The sequence below is a fragment of the Channa argus genome, chromosome 6, assembly GCF_033026475.1.
Source record: "Channa argus isolate prfri chromosome 6, Channa argus male v1.0, whole genome shotgun sequence".
Taxonomy (NCBI): Eukaryota; Metazoa; Chordata; class Actinopteri; order Anabantiformes; family Channidae; genus Channa; species Channa argus.
The window spans coordinates 12,029,242-12,050,432 of NC_090202.1; the positions used below are offsets into that span (position 1 = coordinate 12,029,242).

At 39.2% G+C, this 21,191-nt stretch overlaps 1 protein-coding gene and 1 long non-coding RNA gene across 2 annotated transcripts in view; one reads left to right on the forward strand and one right to left on the reverse strand.

The window, feature by feature from the left end:
- Positions 1-20,995, forward strand: LOC137128938 (uncharacterized). Its single transcript, XR_010914664.1, has 3 exons — positions 1-574; positions 3,328-3,404; positions 20,679-20,995. It is a non-coding gene; the product is annotated as an uncharacterized lncRNA (long non-coding RNA).
- abhd15a (abhydrolase domain containing 15a) overlaps positions 18,192-21,191 on the reverse strand; it is an 11,577-nt gene continuing 8,577 nt past the window's right edge. The window contains exons 2-3 of the mRNA XM_067507647.1: positions 20,699-21,051; positions 18,192-19,699 (exon numbers count right to left, since the gene is read on the reverse strand). Coding sequence (XP_067363748.1) covers positions 19,039-19,699; positions 20,699-21,051 — 1,014 coding nt within the window. The 3' untranslated portion in view covers positions 18,192-19,038. The remainder of the gene's footprint in view (positions 19,700-20,698; positions 21,052-21,191) is intronic.

Consider the following 21,191-nt stretch of genomic DNA (forward strand, 5'->3'; position numbering starts at 1 on the left):
ATATACAAAAAGGACTTGTAACATTTTATTCACCAGACAAAATGTTAGTAAGTAGGGAATTATGCGTACGTTAGTAAAATTAATCAAACTGTATACAGCACAGGACAATCAGTTTGAATGGTTAGTCATATCTTCTGATAACTCAAGTGACTATTATTTCTCAGTAAGTTGACAAATATAGCCCAAGAGAATCAGTGTATGCATAGAGCAAAAAAAGCTGCATGTGTTGCCACCCTTTCCATCGAAAACACTTGCTTCACAGAGCAAGCAGTGTGACATATTTAAGTGGAAACATAATGCTGCAACTTCCTGTGTCTCACACAACACACCCACAGAGACGAAGGAACGATGCTGATTGAAGTGGAGCAACACAACCTATTAGTTATACTCCTTCAATATACATCCTCTTCTTTTCGATCTCTTTGCTGTGTTCACTCTCTCCTCTTCTTTTGCTTTTTTTTTTGCTCCCCCAATTAGGATCTCGCTTTGGAGAACATGCAGTAAATCGCTCTCTTTGAAGAAGCAGTTGGCACATCTGTCAGGCAAGGACCACTCCGGAAACTATTCAAGACAGGTAATGGCTTTCATAAACTAAATAAAGAGAATGCATAGCATAGTCAAACGCCACAACAGATGATGCACTTTTTGCTTTGAGTTTTTACTCATATATTAAACTGAGAGCCTGAAGCCCTAAATCAGAGGGTTCAGGACTGAGAGACTGAAGAAGGTGTTCCCCAACCATGAAACATACAGGATCAAAGTAGTATGGTTCATATAATGTTGCACGATCATAAAGAGGTTTTAGTAAATACCTAAGGTTGAACAAATTCTCACTTTTTCCTAGGGAATTAAACTGAGGAACAGATGCCAACTATAAGCCTATATTACTATTTGGCTGGTATATGTATTAATTTAACACACTGTGCAGATGCAAGTGGAATGACGTTTGTTTTGCACCCAAATTACCAGATTTCCACTGGATGGTGGTGCCAAATGAGAAGTCGGGGAGTCACTTAATTATTACATTTCATCCTCTGGAAAAAAGTGTACGTCTGTGACAAATTTTATGGCAATCAATCCAATAGTTGGTTGAGACAAAGGACTAAAAGGCAAATGTGTTAACATTATCAAGGTCCTAGAGAAAACGTCAAAGATGTCAAATTTGGTTAGCCTTATGCTCCAGAACCAAATGACATGGGAGTCCATCACTTGGTAGGGAAATTTTATTAAAGGTGAAATGACATCCTCAGATCCATCCTGCTAGTGTGGCTATAAAACCGAACATCCATGTGTCAGTGTCTAGCAAAGTGCAGTATACAAATGCCTTTTCACTTAAAGAGCTGGTATTATGGTCCTTTTCAACTCTTTTTTTATAAATTGTTTATGAAAAGTATCTATGATATTTTATTGTTGTTCAGATATACTCTCATTGGCTAGGGGCATTGAGGACGTGTGAAGGGAACACCCCCAGCTATCAACTACAACAGCAGTTGAGTGATAGATATGTCATCAACAAGCCCATTTGCTCATTTTAAATTCTCCCAACAATTCGAGACAGAGCCCGCCCAAAATTATGCAAATACTATGGATGTTCTAGGAAGAGAGGGAGATCGAAGGATAAAGTCCAGAGAAGGAAGAATCTTAACACTCATTTTAAGGGCTTATCCTTACATATATATATCCTCGGTGTGATGTGACAGTGGGACCAGTTTCGACACCAGTCAATCAAGGGCCAGGAGATTTTAGATAACTTCAAATGCCGCTGAGATAAAGTTCGGTATCTTGACAGCACAACCGGACTCATCACCCATTATACCCCTAAAGCTTTTGATTTTTGTTTTCTATCTTGCCTGCTCTTTAATAAAATGTCCATATTTTTCTAGTGATACCCACAGATACACCTTTGAGAAGGTGTAGCTAAATTTTTTTATAGGCCTGTTAGATGTCAAAGGTCTAACACACACCTATTATCCTCCGGCATTCTGAAATACAGGCAGTGCCTGTTCTCCAGAATGCTGACTCACCCTGAGTTTTTGATTTTGCCACTCCCAAGTGTCCATGTCTCCCACATTTTCACCACCCACACTTTCTCTTTACAGTTGTTTTCAATCTGCTATACTCCTATGGTCTGGTCCGTGCAGACTGTCAGTTAGACATCAGTCGCAGGGGAGTTAGGGAAGCACCTCTGTCACTTTAAGAAATGCCTCTGGCAGAAAGAAACTGATTAGTAGTGCTGGCAGCCTACCACGTGGAGTGCAGTGTGGAGACTGAAGCCAATGAGAAGCCCTGCTGGGTGGAGGTTACAAAAGCAGTCTGAACCCAATGACTCAGCAAAGTTGTGCGTGTGAGATGACACTTTGCAGCAATTTAAAGGGCCAGTGTTGCAGCCCACCAAAGGAAGCTGAAAGAAGGGACTTTTAAAATCAGGTCAAGTGTTCACTCCCTCTCTCTCTCAGATCAAGAAAGTACATGGCCCAGGTTGTTTTGCAGGGTTGTCCGGAAAGGCTGTGCAGAGTGCATTAGAGGAATACACCCATCTTTTTCTCCGAGTCGACTCTAAGTGGTGGACATTGAAAAATAGGTATCATTGTTGTTGAATTTCCCAGGGCAACGTCAGTGAACATCTATGGACATGCCAACGTATTGTCTTAAGCTTAACCTGACGGGGGAACTTTGGCAAACCTCTTGAACCTTAAACCTTGCTTGAAAAATTGATCTAAAAGTATTCCAATTAAATAATTTGGTTATTCGAGATGTTGTTGAATATTTTCTCATCTTATATAACAATGGGCAAGGCAGCTAAGCTTGAGAGCCTGTGCCTATATAGCTGCTCTTGAGACAATTTATGACTGATCTAAAACTGTAACTAATTTGATAGTATATTGCAAGTTCTCCAAAAATCCTTCAATACTGCAATGCAGCTAACTCTACACTGTCAGCAATGGTGCAAAAGGTGCACCACATGTCCAACGTCTTAATTTCCTCATGCCCTGTGCTTTTCTTATGTGACAATATTAACTTCAGCGTGATATATTTTCAATTATAATTAATATGAATGGGCTCTACGTCATGGAATTTGTCAATTTATTTTTGACCTCATTTGTATTTTAAGCTGTTCCCTGGAGAAAAACTAAAGATGGTTTTAATTTCTCACGATAAAAATCTATTTCATCCTCTCTTTTCTATCATCAGTTTCTGCAATTATAACCAGCCAAGTCATCGTTACACTTCACAGATTTGCAGTTGATAATGATTTGGCCTATTGACAGTTTGAATGACCCATATTATGACCTGTTCAGGCACTGTTCCTTCTTTCTCTCTATACAGAAACGCTGTGCAGTATTGAGCAGCGGTGGAAACTTCCATCAGGCCACAGGAGAAGTGTACCCCTGAGTATTGTTCAGGTCAGGCCTGCAACAGTCAGCATAGCACAGCACACCTTCATAACAACTAAGGAGCTATACAGCACATAAATACATAAACTCTAACTAGCAGCAATCAACAACTGAATCCTTCTCCAGTATCCAACCATCATTGCAAGTGGAGAAGAAAGATAGCTGACAACTTTTATATATATACTTATTTATATGTCCATGTGATATTAGAGCCAGGAATGATTCGATTATCTTAAAGAATAAACTACCTGTAGATGCAAAGCAATAGGGAAATATGTCATATATAAATATGTTTTGTCATCAAAACAGTTTGCATAGGTGCCTTTTAAATCAACTCCAAAATCATTTATATAAAATGAGTGGGCCAAGAACAAACCCTTGAGGGACTCCATTTACTAAACTAAGCCAACGTAAAGCTGTCTATTTTCACACTGAGATGTGCCAGACAAATTTGTAAACCAGCCTAAATATTTCACCTGACAGGACCAAAGATTTCTTTTTTATCAGTTATACAAGACCCAAAGTTTCAATAGGTTTTGGATAAATCAATGAACAATAGTGCACATCCATAGCTTCTATGAGAACACTTACAACCCCAGTGACATCAGCACTATGTGACTTTGTAAAGACTCAGACTGATGTTTTGATTAAATATTATGCAAAGGAAATCCTTCACTAGGCTACAAACAAGAGTTTCTTACATCTTGACAAGTACAGACATATTTTAAATAGGTCTGTAATTATTTAGAAGAAAACATCACCTGACACATTTGTCGCAGTATGATTAAATATGAGTGTAAGAGTCACGGTAGTTAAAACTAGAGCTGATTTCAAAAAGAAATCAGCCCAGCAGGTTTATTTCATGAAGATTCATCAGAGCTTAATGTTCTTTAGAAAAAACGCATAAAATGTATAATTTTTTTGCATTAGCAATATATTCAGTTATTAGGCAGTGTTAAATGAGTGGTGCTGGATTCAAAGAGAGAAGGCTTTATAAAAGTGTTTCAATATCTTGTTTATTTAGTCAGCATCAAAATTGTGTCAAACCACATGTTGCACTTTTACTGGGGCTTATGTCCTGGGCTATTTCTTATCCTGAATAAGCCAGGCTAAGCTAACCAGCTGCTGGCTGTAGATTTGAGAGTTACTGAAATTGTCATCTAACTTCAGCAACAAAGGAAAGGGGCACGCCTATTAAAATTTAAATTACTCTTTTTTAAAAATGGTCCATGTGTCAAAGGATTAACAGAAGTGGGTAAAAAACATGAACTCAGCCAAACGACACCTCATGGTCCTTCTTTATACAAAAATGGCAGCTTTACAGATTTGCTGGTCTTTCTGGAATGTTGATGTTCTTGAAAGATGCTCATATCTAATGGATGCTGAGCCATCATTGGAAACTCTGTGGAACATACTTGAACATGTTCAAATACATTCTGTTCACAATTGTGAGTTATGTAAATTCATCAGCAGGAATGAGGAAAAAGGTCATTTGAGCTGTGCAGTTGCGTAAAGTAAGTAAAAGAATGCTGAAGGAGTTATGAATGTTAAAATTAATATTTACATACCAGTGTTTTTTTTTATTCATGCTACAAGGTAAATGTTTGCATAACAGTCATGACAATAATTCCTCTCCCAGTAGATGTTGGTCCAAAGTACTGTCCTCCTCTGTTCTCTGCTCCGATGTACTCTTCTGGAGTCAGTGAACTGTAACCACTGCCCTCAGTCTCCGTCACTTCTCCACGTTGATTTTTTTTTTTTGGTTGTTGTTCCAGGAAATGTTCTCACTTGAACTCTAAACTCTTTAATAAATCACCTACTATCCTCACAGCTCAAGCCAGGGAAAGGCGTCAGCTGTTTCCTCATTGATTCATCTGATCGACATCCAACTGTTTTACAAGGTTGTTGTGGGGGTGATGTCAACCACACACATTCATGTAACTGTAGCCAACATAAACTAAGTAGAGAGTATTGTATTGTAACCTCTGAACTGCATTTGTAATGGACATTTTAGGTGTAGGGCTACTGTGGTCTTTGGTGTCAGCAATGCAGTACATCAATCTCCTACTCATTAACCATTATACCCCACCGCAGACAGGGAACTCTGATCCCCTTGCATGTGATGACGGGGAGGCCATTGCCATGCGCAATCATGCCCGAATTCCTGGACAACAGTATTTCCACAAGGTTTATCTTGGTTGCCACATACAGGGCCAAGGCCTACTTACTGATATGATTAGCCTTGCTATTGGAAAAGGAACACATTATCCTCAGACAGTCTGATCCAACCTCCATTCTTTCCAAACAACTTTATAGCCAATGTCTGAGGCTTCAAACAGCTAGTGATGATATTGGGTAAAATGTGTCTCCCTCCTACCAAAAAATGGTGAGGTGAGGGCTGTTAAAGCTAATAGATGGAGACAGGCTGGCAGAACTGTGGCTGCTGAAAGTGATGACATCACTCCGATAGGCAGACTTTGAGAGAAAACGTGTGACAACTGGTAGCTATTAGAGCTGACAGGCAACTCTCAGGCACTTTCTTTTTCTCAGTATCAAAGTGCCAGTGCTTGCGTTATTACAGGAGAAGGTTAAATAACAATACTATGCAAATCTCTTACTTCATTTTAACTCAAAACTGCATATTTATTGGATCAGGTTCTGCCAATCACTTAGCACCTCTGGCCATACTTTGACATGTCTGTTTTCCACGCTGTGATACCACGTGACAGTATTGCAGCACACAGGCCAGAGAGTTGCCTCAGCCGCAACTGGTACTCCATTTTCCGACATGCACTCTCACGGATCAATAACCTCTTACGTAACATTCTGGTTTGGACTGGAGGCGAGATTCCAGCTGACTGGAACATGTGACAGGGCTTTGAATGTGTTGACCCACATTTTCCCTTCCTCCTGAGATCCCTCCCTTCTGCCTTCCTACTCCTCCTCCAACCATGTCCCTCCATTAGCCCAAACCCCTCTCTCTCCTTCAGGAAAGCAGTCAAGCAGGCAGTCAGATCCAGACTTGGGTGGATCTAGCCTTTCTGCGATGTGCCCAGGCATGCAGCCAGGCAGAACGAAAGACACACGTGAGGAATAGCTGGTGGCTGAGCAGTAGCTTTTAATCAGACAAATGACTTAGCAAACAGGGGTAGTCATGGAAATGGTTTGATTTTGTATGGTATTCCAGACAGATACAGTGTTGTGACTCATTGCTTTGGCTGAAAGGTTGAGCTTGTTTTCCACAAACTTTAATACTGTAACTAGATTAGTAACAAGTGGCCATTATTAGAGATCAAAATATCCAGATTCTAACCAAATCACAGTTACTACTCGCAGCAATGATGTGTTATTTCAAAGACAATGTAAAGTTGACATGACATTGAGTTGAATATTTGGTTGTTGTGCATCATGTTGGGGAGATCCTCTGCCTCTCTGTTGGTGACTTGGAGTTTGTGTTTTGACTTTCTTTCATGATTTCAAAAAGTATTTATATAACTTTTCTACCTTACTGTTACCCAGAGCACTTTACACTGCATCTCATTCACCTATTCACACTCACAACCACAATGGTGGATGACTGATCTACTGCATCTCCTGAGCCACAGTCGCACAGTAGGTCAGTGGTGCTGCCACCTCACCTTTGTTTCCTGCTGTTTGAAAGATAGTTAAATATCCGTCTTAATATCAGTTTCTCCTTTGTGTGTTCTGAGGACACAATGCTGCATGTTGTGTTGCTAGTTGCAGTGCTGTTTGCTGTATGGCAAGAATACTGGACTCAGTTCAGCTGAAAGGGAAAAAAATAAAAACTCCTGTTTCTAGAGTTTCCATGCTTTTTCCACTCCACTCCTAGCCTCAGACACACCCCATTAAAAATTGCCCACATTAGTTTTTATGTTAGTTTCTTATGTATCTTGGGTGGTTTAACAAGTGAAGTAGTCTACGCAAAGCTCCTTTTGAATGGATTAACTGGTTGAGACAATTATATTTTGTTAAAAGTAACTGCCATTGATAGTGGCAGCTATTTGTTTCTTCAGTTTTTTTAACATGTCCATACGTGTTTTCGCAAAGTGTCAATTGGAAATTCGTGAAAGGCTTTTCATGGCTGTAGGTACTGTCTGAATGATATGATGATTAAAACAATAATAGCTTAATTTAAAACTTGTCATACTTGCATATTATGTAAGTATATATAACTGCTATGGTAGGTAGGCACAAACAGCTTTCCATCCAGCTCAGGCTTCTCTGGGTGATGCATGGACTCACCAGGCATAAGCATTAGGCAAGTAATGGTTGCTTCCTAAAAACAGGCTGGCTGCTATTTAAACTGCAATACCTTGTTTTCTATTTCAACATGTGTTAAATACCAACCCAAAATACTACGTTCCTAAGCAACTAAAACTGGAAATGTAGTTATGTTTTAGGGGGGATATAATCAGTAAATGGATTATGTCCTGATCCAGAGTACTTTTTTAATAAATGAAGAACTACATTTATCCACTGATATGGATAATTATGGTCGACCATCAGCATCCAAGTGCAAGACTCTCACACCACAGATCAACTCAAAAGTTCTGAGTGTAGTTTAGACAAAAAACACTTAGGATGGTTATTGAACACGTTATGTGTGGAGTGACTAAGTTCTAGTTGTACCTACACTTAAAAACACAAAAACGGAGAATATTAGCCTTATGTTACCAGAACATTTTAACGGCTTTTCTCTTGTCCCGTTAGGGGTCTCCACAGCAGAACATGTACCGCACGTTGATATGGCATGTATTTTTACGCCGGATGCCTTCCTGCCGCAACCTTACCATTTTATCCGGGCTCGGGACTGACACCAAGGTGGTACTTGGACTTGGTGGCTGGGTGGGGCCACACATGTTGGGGTGGGATTTGAATCTGCTGCCTTCTGTATCCCAACCCAATGCTCTACCACTGCGCCACCAGGCCCCCCTATGTTACCAGAAAATTTAACTTTGACTAACAAGTATTTCAACATAACCTTGTTGTGCCCTCAGGAAAAACCACAAAAAGTACTTGTGTGTTTAGGCCACAACCCCCCCACCCCCACACACACAAACACACACACGCACCCACACTCACACACACACACACACAGATACAGTAGGTAGCCACTGCAGTGTCTGTCTTGCATTGTGTGTCAAGCAAACACACAGTATTATAGTATGAGAGTGAGCCAAAGTCCATCCTGGTTTCCTGTCACATTAATCTGTCTGACTTCACATTACAGTAAGCTGATTAAGGCACCACAGGTGTCCTAGTTAAGTGTTTGTTTCACTAAAACTTCCTCAACACAAGAGCCTCTGAATACGTCTGTATCAGTTTACCCACAGCAGCCGAGTGACGAGTGGTGTCTCTGCTGGCAATGTCTTTCAGTATGAGCAGAGAGGGTAACTTACTCTTCAATGCCTAATTATGGCTCATCCTGATGGAAAAACTTAGTTCTCCAGAGCGTACTACATAACTTAACAAAGTCATAATGTCACTCTGTTCCTTTCTTAGTAAATGGTGTATTTATTTGTCTTTCAGTCATGCGCTTGGGTATGTGGGTAATTAGGAGATTATGAATTGCATTGGCACTACAGTTAGTTCTTTAGGAAGTAGCAGTGACTCATCAGAAGCTTTCTTCCTGGTTCTATAAATAGCCAATTATTCAGTAGCATGAACACAAGGTACCAATCAGACTACACACATCTTTCTTTTAGTCTTTTTTTTTGTAATCTAAATATTTGTTTATGACTTGCTTTAAGCTTGTCTCTGACTTCCCTCTGATATAAAAATTCTAGCTTCTAGCTGAAACATTCCTCCAGATGACATCACCCAGAGGGTTTTTTTTTTTATCATTATGTCATCTGGGAGAGCTCTGGAAAACCAGGTTGACCATGAATATAACCTCCATAATATAAGCAACAAGATGACATTATCTGAATGGAAAGTTCCCTTCAAATGATGGCACATGGAGGCATTTTTCAGCTAGAAGTAGGAAAATATTTTGATATATGGAAGTCAAAGTGAAGTCTAATGACATTTATGTACATATACTACTCAAACTAGAGAAACCAAGTTCAAAATAAGTGAAGGCACCTTTAAAATATAACGTTTAGAAAGTAGAAATGAAAATTTTGTGCAGTATGAATGTTTTTAAGCATTGTTTAATGTCAAAGTAAATGTTGTCCCAAATACTAATGGAATGTAAACGTTAAGACATAACAACTTATGCTAACTTATGCTATTGATCCATGTGAGAGGGTTTGGTCGAACTGATGTCTTTGGGTGTTAGAGTTGGTGGACTTGGAGCAACCACAAACAACACACATGCACATTTTTCTGTTGTTTGCATGGATGTCCAGTGTTTTGGTCATATTTGCTAGTTTCAGTCAGCCTTCTTATTTTTTTTACCTTCCTCCTGCTTCTCTGCGCTCCCTTTCCTGTTCCTCCCTGTCTCATTCTTCATCTCATTCTTGCCTCCTCACTCTTTCCACTTTCATTTCCCTTGTTGTCTCTTACATTCCCTTCTTTGTTTCTCCCTTAATCCTTTCTCTGTCTGTCCTCCCCACTCCCCTGCAGTCCTCATCTGTGGCCCTCGTCAGAGCTGTCTAGCCCAGACAGGCACCAAGGGCAAGGATCCTCCAGTGACGCTTTGCTAATGCATGCAATGATATGACAATGTTAGACAGCATAAAAGTCTGAGAAAGAAACTGCTTTTGGCGAAGATTCACAAATATCTGTGTGCCAACATGCATGTGTGTTTATATGTAAAAAGAATGCATCCTATAGACACTATTGAAAGCAGCTGCTTCTGAGCTGTTTACTTATGTAAGTACTGTAGGACACAGCAGAACAAGAACAAACTGGCTGCCTGGGACAAAGGCCCTGCCCTCACTGCTGCACTGTGTGTTTTTCTGTCTGTCTGCATTTAGGATACACAAAATGGGAGAGACAGTAAATACAAACGAGAAACAGAGAAAGAAAGACAGAGTCCTCTGGAGAATAAGGTTCTGTAGGGTCATACTGTAGAGGACCGGTGCACTGTAGATGAACCCTGCTGTGCCCCGGTAGCCCACCTGCTGCTCTCCAGCCCTTGCTTATTGCTGTTGTGTCATATGGCATCAGACACTGCCTTGCACAAGACTCCGTGGGTTGCACACGGACAGAGAAAGAGAGAAAACAAGATAGCATTACAGGCAGAAGAAATCAGTGAGAATAGAATGAGAGGAAATTAGAGAGAAGTCTGACGTAGATCTCCAGCCCTTTAAACTCTGGTTCGATTGCAGCTCTTGCCTGTAAAATGTCTTCCTTTTCCCCGAAAACTATGTATCTTGCAAACCCCTAATCTTCTTCCACCTGTGAGTTGCTTTGTTTTATTATGAACAATGTTTCCTAATTATACCTTATTTTATTCTTTTGCATTTTAAACAAGTAATGTTAATAAGAGTCGTGCTGATTAGCAATTGGTCACAGTTACAAGTAATAACACGGTCTTTAGCACTGCATAGTAAAGCTGAGTCTAGTTTGTTTAGGCGCTATTTGAGGAAAAGCAGAAGGAGCTTACCATGGTACCAGTGACTGCACATGACTGTATTTCCAGATAAAATATTGCACAAAACCACTGTTTTTTTTTTTTGTTTTTTTTTGCCAAGTTGTTTAATCTAAGACAAAATAAAGCAGGGTTGACCCAACTTGCAGATGACTCTTTTCTGATGCCCTTGTTTTGAGAGACGCTTTGGTTTTAGTTGCCAGGGCTTTGTGCAGAGACAGTTGAGCAGAGCAGGCTAACTGTCATGTCGCATTAGGTCGTGCAGCTTTAGCTGACTCCAACGTAGCCTAAAGGAGAGGTGGTTACCTACTAGCAAGCTCAAATTGTGCATAGAAGAGGACACATACAACATGTACAAACCCAGATCCACGCAAGCTAAAAAGGAATATGACTTTGTCCCTCTCTTTCTCACTCTCACTGTTCTCACTGTGTCTTCATTGCCCCTCCTCTCATTTCTTTCAGGCCCAATAAGAATGAAAATAGCACACATTCACTGGTGGATATGCAAAACTAAACTGCACTATGCCAGCAGAGAAAGGCCACACCCAATATAATCCATGCAATGTGACAGTTGAGGAATTTGCTGCAGGCAAGCCACAAATACTTGCAGCCTAATTCTTCGATGCTCGCACGTCACCCACGATGTAAATGACAGGAAAATTGTGTAGCGGGAGACAGACTTGCTGAAAACAATTCTCAGCACGTTGGACTTTTCAATGTGCTTAAATAAATATTTGGCATTTTTGAAATGCTTGTATTTATAAACGGGGAAAACAAGCAAACCTCCTGAAACATAATTACAATATACTGAGGCATTCTACACCAAAGATGGCTTGGTTTACTTTGGAATATGTGTATATGTTTTTATCTAAATACATTTAGAACAAAATAACTTCTTCTATTCTCAGCTTGTCTTTAAGCTCGTCTTCAATAATCATATTCATTATGATTGCACCTCTTTTCCAATCCCATTTTAGGCTCAACTTTAGAAACATGAGCTTTTCAGTCCAGTGCTCTGGAACACACTATACCACCAGCCAGGCGAAAACAGCAACAAGAATGCAGATTAGATTTCAGTGGTAAGGTACAGTATCCAGTTTTAGTCCAAAAATAACTGGTACGGGTGTTTCCCCATACTTTCTGATGACCTTGGAATTAACCAGTTGATCAGCTCAGGTTGTACACTAACATTTAAACTACTATAGCTGAAAGCTTACAGACCTGCCTCTGTTGAAGCCTGACACTGATAGGTCAAAAATTAAGCATTTTGAATGCTGTCATTGCAGAAACCTACATTGTATTTATCAGTTATTAAATTATAATTTAACACAGCAAAAGTACTAACATTAAATACCATTATCACACTGGGAGAACTGCAATAAAAGATATGCATTTTTGTAATGTGGCTTTTTATTGAATAGTATTTATTCCTCTGGTTGCTCAATTATGGGAATTTATAGCATTTAATTTTCTTTTTTCTTTCTGTAGCTATTAGGTTCTCACCAAATTAATCTTAATTCTACATTTTCTTATTGTGCGGATGGTCAGTCCTGCATGCACTGACGCACCATGTGTCTCATTGTCACTGGCCCATCAATTCCTATTGATTTGTGGACCAAAAGCAGACACAAAATGAGTAAGCTCTGTATTTTTTTATTTTATTTTTTGTGATGTTTCAGATAACATTTCACAATTTAATTGATTAATAACTGTGCAAACACCATTAAAAATAAGGTGCTACTTCAGGGTTATTGAATTGGTTTTATTGCAAAGTGAGGGCATCAAAAAATCATTAACGTAAATAAAATGCCACGAATGTCAGATGGGACACAGTCCAAGGTATACACCCATGCAGAGACTCAGAGTCCAACCACATGCTACTCTAATATGCAAATAAGCATCAAGGTGCTCTTTTCACTTGAGCTATTGCCAGCCCATAATCAACACATAGATAGGTTCCTAGATAAATAGACAGAGTCCTCCAGAGGAAAATTGAAATAGTTAAGTATGGCAAAAAGGTATATAATTTAGTTCATAATTTATCTGCACTTAATTTTGCACTACAGTTCTAAGGATAACAATAGTTTAAATAGTGAACAATAATGTGAAATTCATTTAAAAGTTTTACTGCTCACCTTATCGATTTCTGTTCGCGTTCTTATGTGCATTAGGGTGCACAAGTGTTGCTGTAGAGTTTTTTTTTTTCTGCTGTAGCAATGTCTCTTCTATGAAGTGGAAAGAATCATAATCAGTATTATCAGTAGTAGGCAAGTAAAGTATACTACAGTCAGTTGAAATTACTTAGCTTATACCAGTGCAGTTACACCATAAACCGCTCAGTTTGATCGCATTTCTCCACTGTGGAGTCATGTGACACGAAGTAACCTTTGTAACACATTTCACACATGCAGAAAATGACCCTTTGTTTCCTCTAAAGGACAAATGAGAATCGGTGTTGAATGTGCACTAATAAAAAAAACAAAAAACTTTGATGCTTTCATCTTCAGGCCAACAAAGAGTTTAACTTGTCTTTCACATGTGCACAGTATTTAGGGACATATGTGGCCCTGAGTCCAATTTGTGTGACTCTGCAGATATCTATTTAAACTGTCGGTTAAATTTATTCCCCATGTGCTATGAGGTGCTAAATATACAGACAGTTTCCAAGCCAAAAGTAGAGAAAGCTGCGTCATTGTGTCTGTTGGAGCAGAGTCAATCGCTAGTGTGATGGATCTTTTTCAGCAGAAACCTTGTTGTTGCTGCCACCTAGCGGGCTGCAGCACAGGAGGGGGTCTCCATGGCAACGTCAAACCACATGGTTGGCTAGTTTGGATGGACACGTAGGTCTACTGTCTAAGCAAATAGACCTGTTTTTGTAAAGCTGCACTGACTAAGGATGTGAATCCGAATACTACTGTGAATATATGCTGCGTTGCAGTTTGCTTTAGCTTTTGCCCTCAAAGTCACTTTTTTGAAAATAACTTAGATTCGTTAAGCTTTTAAAATAAACATTTGCTACCATATAGTTTACTAAATAAACAGATTATTAATGCCCCTTAAATTACACTATTACTTTAATGCCAGTAAATGTTTCTTTTGGGCACTATTATGTCCTATTATACTCCAAATATTGTATATATTGTGAACTATAATTCTAAAATAATTTCAAACATGGACAAATAACACACAATAATAAAGTTACAAAGAGAATTGTTATTATATATTTTACCAATTCAATATCAAATATTTTATGAAAGACAATAGTAAGTTGTAATAATATGAAATGTCCTTATTCAAATAGTTGTAATTTTTTGACAAATAATTGACTATTGCTTTATTGTCTGTGGGCAAGACACTGAACCCCTAACAGCCCATTCCCCTCCCCAGCTGTGCAGTGCCGGTCCAAGCCCGGTAGAAATTGGGGAGGGTTGCGTCAGGAAGAGCATACGGCGTAAAAACTGTGCCAAATCAACATGTGGACAATGATCCGCTGTGGCGACCCTGAACTCACGGGATAAGCCGAAAGGACAAAAAAATTGACTATTGCTTTATATTAAACACTATAAATGGAAAAACTAATTTGTTTTCCTTCTTTTAATATTTCAATATAAGGGGATACAAACATTTGTATTGAAATGTATATAATGTGTTCAATTTATATAAATGCTTGAAGTTTTAGGGACTTTTTGGGAAGTAGAAAATTATGATTATAGACTTCAAGAGAAAATACTATATTTAAAACAAGGGTCGTTAAAGTAGTTGTCAGGTCCCCACATTATCCACAAGATGGTGCCCCAATCAAAGTTATTTTCTGCTGTGTAGCTGCAAATTTGTTGTGGGTTTTTATTTTTTCATAGCTGCACTTTTAAATACTTCTTTAAGAATAAAATGGAGAATGTGAAAGATAAAAACAAAACAAACAAACAAATAAATCCATAATCAAATAAATCCCTCGCCAAACCCTGCATATAAATTCCAGGGAAAGGAAAATAATCATACATATTAAAATACTAGAAAATGTAAATCCAACACACACACACTTTTATAAAAAACATATATAATCATATAGTAAAGGATAATAAAGCTGAGAGTTTTCTAAAACAACTGGGTTTTGAACAACTGAGTAGACCTTTTCAGCCCTGCACGACCTAATTTAGTGAGACATGCTCACTGGAAAACCTCACTACTGCATTATAAATTCTATACCACATCAGTATTCATGGTTTTCATTTACAAATAATTGATGCCAGCACCCTCCTAATGGTAAAAGGGCATCATTATGCTTTTGTGCTTAACTATAAAACAAAGCTAAGTCATGTCACACAGAATTAACAGCATTATTAACATTATGTATTTACCAGAGCAGATAACGGTCCATTGCTTCGTGACACACTCACACTGGAACCTAAAAAAGAGCAAAGAGAAATAATTTACAGCAAGACTTAACTAACGAAGCCACAGTTCTCCACAACACAAGCTCTGCTCTTTTATTAAACTTTAACACACATATAAACACCAGATTGTCAAGACATCCTCCCTATAAATATAATGTGCCACATGTGCAGGAAACAGGGCCACCAAAGAAACATGTCTCACTTGTTGATTACCAACGAAACCAAGTACAATTAAAGTGTCAGTGACCTACACCCAAACGTCTGTTTTGTATTTTGCTTAGCCCGCTGGTTGCTAAGGTCTTTCTGGTCACATTGAGTTCTCTTGGCTCCAAAGAGACTCTGATAATGCCATATTTTTAGCTAAACTATCTCCAAATTGACTAAACAGAAAGGAAACCAGAAACTGTTTCGGGGGAGTGGTGAAAGTTCCCATGATGTGCGCTGACCTGGTCTGAGTGTTTTGTTGCTCCTTCTTGATCCCAGACTGATCATGTTGACCTTAGCAGGGTGGTTTTGTACTGAACACAGTAAAGACTTTCTAAGCCCCTGACAAGTCTTTCCTTTTAATGGATGTATAAAAACATCGGTAGAGACACTGGTCTCCAGAGATGTTCTGTTCTGTAGCATGTAATATTGTTTGGAACACCCACACTTCATCTACAGCTTTAAAAGGAGAGTGCATCAAAGCAATGCAGCAATTTGGTTAAAGTGCTTGTTTGTTTTGTTGCTGAGTGTTAGATAAGATAAGATTTCTACTGCAGATCTGCACACCAAATAGTAAACTACAGCAAACTATGTAGAATGCAATTTTATTTGCTAAATGTCAGAAACAATCAACAACAACTTCTTTAAGTTGCATAATGGTGAATAAAATAATAGCTGAGTTAAATACATAATGTTAATAATGCTGTTAATTCTGTGTGACATGACTTAGTGTAGAAGGAAGGGCATCCGGTGTAAAAACTGAAAAAAAAAAAAAAATCTATGCTTTAATGTGTAAATGTTTAATATTTCCACTCCTCTTTATAATGCAGCTACCACTACATCTTTACATTTACATTTCATTTTTTTGACAGAGGAGTTTACCTAAAGCAGCATAAAAGAGAGCTACTAAGCAAGCAAAACTACAATTTCAAGGAGATGTCTTTGGAAGCATAATGGGATGATACTGTGATACAAACATCTTCTAACAGAGCGCGTGCCAAAATGATGGGCACGTCAGGGTTCTTTCTTAATTAAATATCAATCGTTTTAATGAAATCAGTCTCTGATCACTGAGGCAGACTATTGGGTCTGAATTGAATAAGCAAAGTGGGAAAGGGCAATTCAATCTTAATAGCTTCATTTGCTACAGGCCAATGAACGCCAGTGTTTATTGTAAGGGAACAGTGTGTCATTTCGATCATAAAGGGTCATAAGGCTTAATGTCAACTAAGTGCTTGTATGCTCTTTTTCACCATTTGCTGTCCAATTATATTTCCAGAAATAAGGCTCCACAGCTCAGAGGTTTTCTGTATGGTCTGATAATTTCATTTGAACAAACCGTTTAATTGGATTGCCAAACAAGTTAATTTACTTCAAACAATTTGGGCTTTAAAAATGCATAAATGACCTTGCCATAACATATATTAAAAGTATCATTACTGGTTAAACACCTGTCAGCACAAAGTGGTTAAAATCAGCTCCACCTTTACCAACAGTGACCTTTGACACTTACGTTTTTATTATTTAGGGTACATAGTTACCATAATAAGTATTGTTTAAATTACAAATTACATTTTTTTTTTGTACTAATGTGATGGTAATGTGCTTAGTACTTACACTTACGTAGAAGTGGTGCTTGTAGTGGAGCCCTTTTACTCAAGTATTACTGTATCACCTCTGCACACAGTGTATCGCGTTTTGCTGTGTATGGGGCTGTGTTGCTGCCCCCTGTCCTCCGTATGTCAGTCAGTTTCAATCCAATCATTTAAATATAGTAAAGGCCCACAAAACTTTTAATAATAACAGCCAAGTATCACATCATTATGATGACTTGTTGGGTCCTGCTTTTTTATCAGTGCTAATTAAATCTGTTCAGTTTCTACTAAATATCAAATAGGAAACTAGATTCAACGATTTTGTGCCAAAACTTTTTGGAAGAATTGTCTGCATTAACAATGGTGTCATTTACATGGGATTTCCAGTGTGTTTGTTTGTGGGCCAAAGATCGTTGGTTATGAGCGTGAATATGACGATTCCACACGTACTGTATGAAACAGCTTGAGTGTGTGTGTGTGTGTATGTGTGTATGTGTGTATGTGTGTATGTATGTATGTATGTATGTATGTGTATGTGTGTGTGTGTGTGTGTGTGTGTGTGTGTGTGTGTGTGTGTGTGTGTGTGTGTGTGTGTGTGTGTGTGTGTGTGTGTGTGTGTGTGTGTGTGTGTGTGTGTGTGTGTGTGTGTGTGTGTGTGTGTGTGTGATGGCGAGGATGCATGTTGACATTGTGTCTTCCAGCACACAATGTGACTGTGTCTATGTGTGTTCTGCTGTGTTCCAGCTGTCTGAGTGAATAAGGCTCAGTGGGCGGACAAACACTGCAGCGAACGTCACACACATGCACACACACTTGCCATGGGATGGCTGTGGGGACTGTGCTATAACAGTGAGTGTCTGTGAAAATTGACTCAGCTGGGACCACAGATCACAACTCCAGTATGATCTGCTTTACCATGAAAAAAGGGGCTAAATCTATTATGCAGCAATTATTGATGAGGTATTGATAAGGAATTTACACACCTGTTGGGAAAAAGAAAAAAAATAAAAATAAAAGGGATTTGAATTCTCTTTTCAGGACACAGTTATTGTAAGTGTAGTTAATTTATTATGCTTTTAGTTTTTCAATGCCATCACATACACTGAAATTAAAAGATTTGTGTGTACAGCATGGTAATATAAAAGAAGACAAACATTGACAAACAGTGCTAGTTTGTGACTTTTCCTTTCCTCTACTTGGAACCTTGGATTTTACAAAGCGTAAATATCTTAAAAATCATGTGTGAATATAATAAACCCATGACACACATTTTCCTAAGAGATTAATGGGTAGTAATCACTTTTCAGGCGATCAAAGGACATTTTGCCAAAAGGAAAGAACATTCAACTACAATAATCACAAACTCTCACAAATGTTTACATTGACACAGTAGCATGATTATAAGAATAGGCAGTGAAATTGTAAGTGTCAAGACTTCAAATATCCCGAATGATGACTGCAAAAATGGTGGAAAATGTAGCAAACAATGTAAAATGTAATGAAGACGAATAGATGAATTAATACATGCAAGTTTGTGTTAATAAATCTGTGACAGAAACTTGTATCAGTCGGTAGAAATTATGCAGTATAGCCACCCACCCTCTGTAAGACCTTAGTGTCAGCTGCACTGTCAATGATCTTTTTGTATAGTTACAAAATATGATTTACAACAGCAATTTAAAACATACTGATGACTCAGGTCAAATGTGTCACGACAACACACTTTCTCCCAATTAAATAATTGTACACCTCCGTATTCAAAACTGCACTTTGCTAGTTTGGGCTATTTTTCTACTGTCAGACAGGTAGAGAACCTCCCGAATCCTTCTCATCCTAAATTCAAACAATATCAGGTGCCATCAGTGTGGACCATTAACTTCCACTAAGTTCCATCATCGTGTATAGGACCTCTGCCAGTTGTAAATGGCACGGATATTATGAGAACATGCTGGCACTCGTTTACATGTACTGACGCTGCGGTGCCGGAAAACCCTCCCTGCTGCAGCTCCTCCCAGCCCCCTTCTCCGTGCCGCGAGCTGCTTTGCCCTCTCCTCAGCAGCGAAGAAGTCTGTGGTGGCTCTGAAGAATTCCAGCAGGGCTCTGTGGCTCCAGCTGGTCCCACGGCTCTCTATCCCACTGTTTAGTGCAGCCGCAGAACTGACTGCACAAAATACACCAGCGGTGCTCCCTTCTGATTGGGTGGAGAAACCACAGTGACCTCCACGGCCAGTTAGGAGGAGAAAAAAATGTGGATTGGTGTCAAAGAGTTCCAAGGGTATGGTGGACTGGGTGTCACCACGGACAGGGTCATCCTGAGCGCATATACTCAGAACAGGAATAGCCACTTCGTCCACATCTCTCAAGGGTTCATTGTGCTCCCAGTAAGCATCCCAGGCACCTGAATTATTAATGCTGCCACTGTTCCTTGTGGCTGCTGCTGGTACAGATCCTATATGTCCAGTCTGGCAGAACAGTGCCTCCTCCAGTCCACGCAAAGAACAGCTAGTAAACAGGACGTCTGTCTGTATAGTCTCACCTAGTACCGTCCTGTACCTAAAAATAGCATTCAAGCGCATGCACACAAACACACACGCACGTAAACAGAGACAACAAGAGAAAATCGGTAAATTAGTTTCTGAAGAGCTGCAGTGGTCCCACATTCCCTAGTGGCATTGATTCCAGAAACTTTACCTGGGTCACGATGTCTCCCTGAATCAATGACCAAACACTGAGCAGGTCATCGGTTGCTACAGTAACTTGAATGTTTCCTTGATTGTTTGTTCCTATTCAATGAATGGGAAGAAAGTTCCTGCATCTATTATTTGTACAATCCTCCATTGCCAGTGTCTCCTGATTGAACAAATGCCATTTCCCTGTTAAAGTTATTAATTATTTCTAAGGTTTATGAAATTATGTTCTTTAATAATCTTGTTGACCCTTGCCTAGAGGAAATCAAAAAAAAAAAAGAGCTGTTCATCTCTTACTGTATTGTATACATTGTACAATATGTCTGCACCTGGAAATCTATGACAGACTTCTCAAAATATAATTTATTTGCAGGTTTCAATCAACTTCAGGTGATTTTTCCTGTTGTTATGTAGGAAAACTGTTGACATCTGGGTACATGGCAGCTTTACAAAAAGATGCCAGACTAGACAAGAAACATGAGCAATCTGACAGCCAGACAGGTTTTTAACAAAGTTGTGCAGACATATAGCTTCTTGCATAAAGAGGAGCTGTTGCAAACATTTCAGAACACATCTGTCATGTGCTCTGACACCTTGTTTTCTTTTTTCTTGTTGTGATGCCACCTAACCCCCAGTCACCAACTAAAACTTTAGTTAGTACAATGTTATCATAACCATTAGAACTGATTAACACTATGGAACAGATGGCAAACAAAGAATTATGCTTTTAAAGCCAAAACAAATATATAACAAATATATTTTGTTTCCTCCATTTTAAGATGGGAGACCATTTCGACCAATTGTCCAGTGACTAACTGATTAATGCCAGCATGTTTCATCTTCAGTTTTCCCTCTCCCTCCATACCTGCTGAGACAGATCTTCTGGTACAGCACTAATGCCCACTGCAGGGGCCAGGACAGGCCATTCTCAAACCAGTTTTGACAGCGGAACACTGGAGACAGGCAGACGGCCGCCGTCACATAGCTTGATGATCCACACTCCCCTAGGTACGACAGGAGCAGACCCGACCCAGTGCTTTCACTCACTGCATACAGTCTTCCTGCAGGCTGCCTGTAGCGAATGTAACGCACAGCCTCACGCAAATCTGCAGGGTCACCAAACTGCTGCAGCTTGACGGTCGTGAGCGGGGTGCCGTTGTGGCTGCGGCGGTTGAAAACCGCCGGAAGGTAGCCATGGGACAATGCTGTTTCACACAACTATAGAGAGGGAGAGGATAAATGAAGAATTAAGGGATGTCCAGGTATCTTCAAAAAGTTTAAACAGAAAAATAATGTGTAATGTATTTAATATTGATTTTTATCTCACTCTTTAGAAGTAAATACAGGAAAGAAGAAAG